At 51.7% G+C, this 6,310-nt stretch overlaps 1 protein-coding gene across 1 annotated transcript in view; it reads right to left on the minus strand.

Annotated features, from left to right (window-relative positions):
- CACNA1G (calcium voltage-gated channel subunit alpha1 G) overlaps positions 1-6,310 on the minus strand; it is a 141,328-nt gene that overhangs the window by 80,045 nt on the left and 54,973 nt on the right. Inside the window, exons 5-8 of the mRNA XM_057379402.1 lie at positions 5,142-5,301; positions 3,042-3,333; positions 2,440-2,532; positions 10-820 (exon numbers count right to left, since the gene is read on the minus strand). Coding sequence (XP_057235385.1) covers positions 10-820; positions 2,440-2,532; positions 3,042-3,333; positions 5,142-5,301 — 1,356 coding nt within the window. The remainder of the gene's footprint in view (positions 1-9; positions 821-2,439; positions 2,533-3,041; positions 3,334-5,141; positions 5,302-6,310) is intronic.

A 6,310-nucleotide genomic window follows, 5' to 3' on the forward strand; every position in this document is an offset into this window, starting at 1 on the left:
CTGGCTCACCAGTGCTCTGCGTCTCCAGCAGCTTGTGCATGGTGCTGTACGGCCCGGGCGGGATGTTGAGGCTCGTCAGGGTGCTGCTCCCAGCACCCACCGCCGCCTCCCCCAGGTTCTTCTCCTTCAGCATCTCGTGGGAGGTGCTGGAGTGCACCGTGGGGTACACCTTGCCGCCCACGATGTTCTTGGGGATCCCCTCCGGGCTGGGCAAGCCGAGGCTGGGCTGCGGCAGGGACGAGCGGCAGCGCACGGGCTCGAAGTGGCAGTCGGCGTGGTAGATGCTGTGCACGGACTCGGTGTTGCTGGGAGAGGCGCTGGGGGCTCCCAGCGAGTTGGGGGCCGAGGGGGGCAGCATCAGCCGGTTGGTGCCGTTGTGCAGCGAGCTGGTCTCCACATCGCTGATCTCCGGGCTGGCACGGGGCGCCCGCAGGTTGCCGTTGCCCAGGTGGTAGTGGTGGTGGTGGTGGTGGTGGTGGTGGATGAGGTGGTGCACGGAGGATCTCTTCCTGCCCGAGCGGCGTTTCCTGGCGTGCCGCTCAGTCCCTGCCTTGCTGGGGCTGCTGAGGAAGCCCATCCTCACGCCTGCCGCCCTGTAGGCCTTCACCAACTGCTTGCTGCCTTTGCGGGCGATGTACACCAGGTACTTGAGGAGCTCGTCGTAGCAGCTGCCYGGCTCTGAGAAGCTGGCCAGGGTGCTGGCGTTGGACAGGTAGCGCACGCGCTGCTCCTTCATCAGCTGGCTCTCGCGCTGCTTGGTCTCGGAGAACTGCGTGGCGATCACCACCAGGCACAGGTTGATCATGAAGAATGAGCCCACCTAAGGGGACAGGAGCTGTCAGCCAACTTGGGGTTGGCTGAGATCTGCCGTGCCAACTCTGGCAGATCTGCAGGGCACAAAGAGTGGGGGACAAACCCCAGCCAGCCCCAYCCCTGTGTCACCCAGCAGGGACCACTGTCCAGGCTCACTCACCCCCAAACTCCCGCCCCAGGGACTCCCACACCAGCCCTCCACGGAGGACGTCAGAGATCAAAGACGAGAGGAGATTATTTTGACAAAAAGCTCTTGCTCTTTTAAGATGGTGTTTTTCTCTCTCCGCAGACAGCGGTTGTAATTATCACAATTAGTGGCATTACGATGAATGCGCTGAGCCTTCCTGATAGGAATGGGTTTTTTTTTTTTTCTGGCAGTGTGTGGGCAGCTTGMGAGCAGATCCCTTTCCCCTGCTAACGGGATTTGCGGGTGACTGTTACGCAAGGGCATCAGCAGCCTGTACCCTCAGCTTGGAGATTTTCTTTCCAACCAGGGTTTCATGAGGTTCTGCCTTCTGCAGAGCCCAGCCTGGATCACAGGGAATTACTGACGTGCTAACGGGCTATCACACACTGCTAACGTTAGTTACTCGCACGGCATCTGGAAAAGTACTGCTCGCTCTTCCTCTTTGTTATCGTGGGGATGCTGAGAGCAAAGGTTTGTTTCCCTCTTGGGGGAGCTAATAGAAGGAAACAGCATCATGGACTAAACAACCATCTACTTTCTTCATCAGGGTTTGAGCCCTGGTCTGATGAGGAGCAGAAATCCTCACAACAACCTAACAACGTGCAGCTATTTTGCTGGACTTACACAAATTAYACAGCAAGAAAGGGGCTCATCTCACTCAGCTACGTCTGAGTGAGGCACCTAATGATCCTTCAGAGTCAAGAGAGAAATAGGCGCATCAAGTCTGCAATGCATCTAATTTATTTTGGATGTCTACCTTCGGAGGAGATGAATCACCCCCTTAAAGCACCTATTTTTCTCCCTTGACGATGAAGGGAGTCTAGACAACGAGCTCAGCCAGTCACTGTAGACAATTCTGCTTGCATAGATCAAGCCCATCATGGAGCCCACCCCACAGAAACTCTTTGTTGGCTCCTTTGTGGGTGGTCTCAGATGATTCTGTGAAGTGTGGGTGGGCTGTGGGCAGTAATCTCTTCCCTCCTTCCTTAATGTGCTCTCTGAAGTTTGGGGCTGTTTTCCCGAAACATCCCCACTGCACCAAGGACCCGGCCAGATGGGTCCTTCAACATGGGGGAATTTTTGGGCAGTCTCTTCATTGTCCTCAAAAAGTGACCAGGTGAAATTTGCCTGCTTTTATACCTAAACTCAAGGTAGAAAGTAAGAGAGAGAAGTTTGGAGCACATGGAGAAGAGTGGTGGAAGCAGAACCAACAGAAGTGTATCCACCACAGCTTGAGCACATCTTTCTTTCCCTCCTCACGTCTGCAGCAAAATGCAGCTGCAGCACAATTCCGTAGGGAAGCTGTGTTTTCCCAGCAGGCTGGTTGCTACCTCAGCTTTTATAATCACTGCATCCTCTGCCCTGTTCCTCTGGGTCACACCACTCTGCTCCCTCCAAACGCCAGGAGGACACCCCTGCTCCCCACCAAGGCCACTCACAATGATCAGGAGGATGAAGTAGATGAAGTTGTAGAAGGAGTGTGCATCCATGACAAAGTACATGATGTCCACCCAGCCTTCYAGCGTGATCACCTGGTGGAGACAGGAAGGGAAAACAAACTCCTCAAGGCTCAGTTACAATAAAGTGCAGACAGTGTTTCTCCTGGCTGGGTCATCTCCGACACCCCACAGCTGGTCTTGGTGCAAGGAGGAGCCAAACCCTGCTCCTCCCAATGCCAGCAGCCACATTAGCAGCTGCCCAGGCTGAATCCAGCCCTTTTCCACCTCATTTTCAGGGAGAAGAGCAGCATCTGGGCTCTGCCCCACACCAGCATCGTCTGACTGTGCACACACAGGGTTTTGTCCATGGATGTGAGGTGGAGACACTCTCAAAACAAAAAAAGGAAAATCAAATCCTGGCCGCTCAGGGCTGGTGGCTTTGTCCTTCCCTCTGCACCAAATCGTATCCCTCACATTGAGAGCACTGCTACAGAAGTGCTCAATGGTGCAAAACAGCCCCCAGGAGGGCAATTCCACAGCCCCTGGGAACGTGTTGGGGGCAGGACCTGCCTTTTGCCCGCCTTGTGGCAGGCAGGGCTCACCTGAAATATCGCGATCCAGGCGTAGCCGATGTTATCGAAGTTGATGGCTCCCTTGAAGGGGTTGTGCTCCCCGGCAGAGCAGTTGGTGTAGTACTGGTTCCAGTTCACRCAGGACGTGTTGGTGGTGTCRTTGTAGGAGTARTAATCSAGGGTGCACTCCAGCCCYTCCTCYCTCCGTGTCGGGATGCTCCGGCAGTAGCGCATCCCGTTCTCCCGGGGCTGGGAGCAGATGAAGGGGTTCTCATCCTCGTTCTCYGTCTGGTAATACCGCTCCAAATCCACCGTGTAGGGGCTGAAAGAGTCCAGACAAAGTTGGGGTTTGCACCTGCCGATCTGGAAAGGAGACTGCTGTAACAACACAGTCTGATATCTGCTTTTCTGGATATTAAGGCTGTTTTTAAAGGGAGGAATCCCCCCTGGACTTACTGCAGCCCCACAGGGTGAGCTGACATCCCTAACTGGGCTTTGAGAAACTGAGGCAGTGCACTTGGCCCCTTGGCAACCCCTCTGATGGCATTTTTAAGAGTGAYTCCATCTGGAAGCACTCTGGCTTTGACTTCAGGAGACTAAGAGCSGGATTCAGCCTGACAGGGCTTCTCTGAAATGTCTTTGCTGCRGTAAGATGGAAATCAGTCAATTTAAGCTCCTGTATCTCCTGCCCTTCTGGAGATGCTGAGAAWTGTTTAGGGAGGCTCTTTGTACAAGGACCTCCCAAGATTCCTAAAAATCAGAGACAGGGCCTTCATCTGCATTTCACCGTGTCAGTTCAGCCCACAGATAAGCTCTAAATTCCCTCTGAGGGTGGCCTTACCACAGCAAACCAGGCAAAAATACTCTTCAGGGAGATGAAACAACCCATGGCCAGCCAGAAACTGGCTCCTTGCTCTGCACACACTATCTCCTTAATGCTGCCAGGACTCCCACTAAAGCTTGCAAAGATATTTTTAAGCCTAGTTCAGCCCGGTTAATTCCTGCAGAATTGCCTGTAATACCCTTCAAAGCCTATCTAAACCCCTGGAATTCTGGCTCAATTAAACAGCACCCAAACCTGTGGCTCTATTGGATTTGCTCRGTGGTGAAGCTGTCCCCCTGCTCTGCTGACATTTGCTTAACGGGGACGTGTCCTGGTGATGACTCCTGAAACCACCCTTGGAGGGCACCCCCGAAAACAGGGATTGGAGATTTGGGGGTGGGTGGGAGAGGCTGGAAGGTGCCAGCCTGGCCACAGCAGCAGCAGCAGCATGGTCCTGCTGTGTGCAGGGAAGAAGCTTTGGGCTGGTAGGATTCCTCCATCCAGGGATGAATCCAACCAGGTCAACCCCAGAGAGTCAGAAATTCACTGAAAGGTGGTGGAAGAGCCAGAGCTCGGCAGAGCCATCGAGGGTTTGCAGTCACCTGCCCTTCTCCAAGCATTTGGAGGGATGGAGGTGGTGGGAAAAAAGCAGGTGGGTAGAACTGGCATGGAAACCTGAGAGAGGCTGTCAGCTAGCAGATATTTCAATCCCTGTGCAAACAGTGCTGCATCTGGCCAGAAAACCGATCACAATAGTCCTTTTGGCCTTAAAATCCAGAGATGTGTGGAAATTAACACTTTGGGATAGGGACTGTCTCTTGCTCTGAGGCTGTAAAACATCTAGCATCAAAAATGCATGATGGTTCCATCAGCTTTCCCTGAGACTGAGGTGGGACAACAAAAGTTGTGCCAAAAAACACCTCCAGCTGCTGAAGAGGATTCAGAGCTGAACGTCTCCACACAGAAAAGGTCACACATGAAGGACAKGCTGAATTCAGAAAGCCTGAACTCCTGTTCTCAGGGTGTTTTGGTTTTTTTTTGGGTTTTTTTTTTTTGGAGGTTTTTATCAATCAGAGAGGTTCCCAAGTGCCAGTTGAGGGTTAAGGACAGCCTGCAAACGCAAATGGCAGATTGTCACGGCTCGCTCTGTTCCCGCTGCGTGTGCCCAGGCAGGAGCACGGTGGCATTTGGGACAGGGAGCATTTCCAGAAGAGAAGGGTTTTTTACGGAGGAGATCCTCATCTCCTGGACAGACAGACTCCCCCTGGGGAGCTGGGGACACRCCGGTGCTGCCCACACAGACTCACATGCTGAAGTTCTCAGGGAGGAAGCAGCGGTTCCTGAGCAAACCTGCCCACAGCTGGACCCCCACGATGCCGAAGATGAAGAAGACRAAGAAGCAGAGGAGGAGGACGTTCCCCAGCATGGGCAGCGTGTCCAAAAGCAGCGTCACCAGGATGCGCATACCTGAGGCAAGGAGGAAAAGTTCACCTCCAATCTTCTTATTCCACCCATGTCCTCCTGACCTTTTCCTTTCCACTGATACTTTTCCYTCTACATTTCCTTCTACATTTCCTTCTACATTTCCTTCTACCCTTTTCCTTTCATCCTCATCACCCACACGTGGCTTGTGAACACTCACAGCTTCCCACCCCCTTTGGCTTTCCCCCAAAGCCTCTGGAACAATCCCCTTCATCCATGCCCTGCTCCTGGACACCAGAGCAACCTTCCCTGCTCCTCAAATCCTCTTCTCCAAAGTTTTCTAGCAGTTATATGTTTCCTTTCTCCCCTGAGACTAAATTCTGACATTCTCATTCGYTCAATCGTATTTCTTTTTTCCATTCAGCGTATTTCAAAATTCYCTTCCCTCCCTGTTTCCCCTCATCTACCCTAAATGCCCTCTTTCTTAAAATACAGAACTCTCTCTGGCAGTTAATTCTCACAAGTTCAGGAACAGCCAGTTCTGTAACAAAGACAAATTGATGGTGACTTCAACTTGACATTTACACACAAAAAAATTGATTTCATCTGACATCTGTGTGATATTCTGCTCATCCCTCACTCTCGTTCTTTCCCCACATTCTGCATTCTCTCACTTGCTTATATTGACTTTTATGTAAAGAAAGCTTTACTGTTGCACCCTTTACTTTGATACTTCAGGAAGACCTTTTTCTCTTATCTTGATGCTGTCATCTCCTCTATCAGAKGTTTCCTTCTACTCCTTTACTGGGGAGCAACCACCTTGCGTCAACTCCTAATTAACTAAAATTACTTTCTGTGGTTATTGCATTGATCATCATACAAAGCTCATTTTTTTATTTTTCCCACCTTGCATTTCTATCCCACTGTAACTACTCTACAGAGAAGACAAGATAAATTACCCGGGATTTCAAAACACATTAAGTGAATTACATCCCCAGTTAGACAGTGGTGGATAAATTCAGCTATCCACCAGTTCAGCAGCAGGGATAAAAAA

This window comes from Malurus melanocephalus, unplaced genomic scaffold, assembly GCF_030028575.1.
Source record: "Malurus melanocephalus ecotype Western Australia unplaced genomic scaffold, MMel_1.1 scaffold_403, whole genome shotgun sequence".
Taxonomy (NCBI): domain Eukaryota; kingdom Metazoa; phylum Chordata; class Aves; order Passeriformes; family Maluridae; genus Malurus; species Malurus melanocephalus.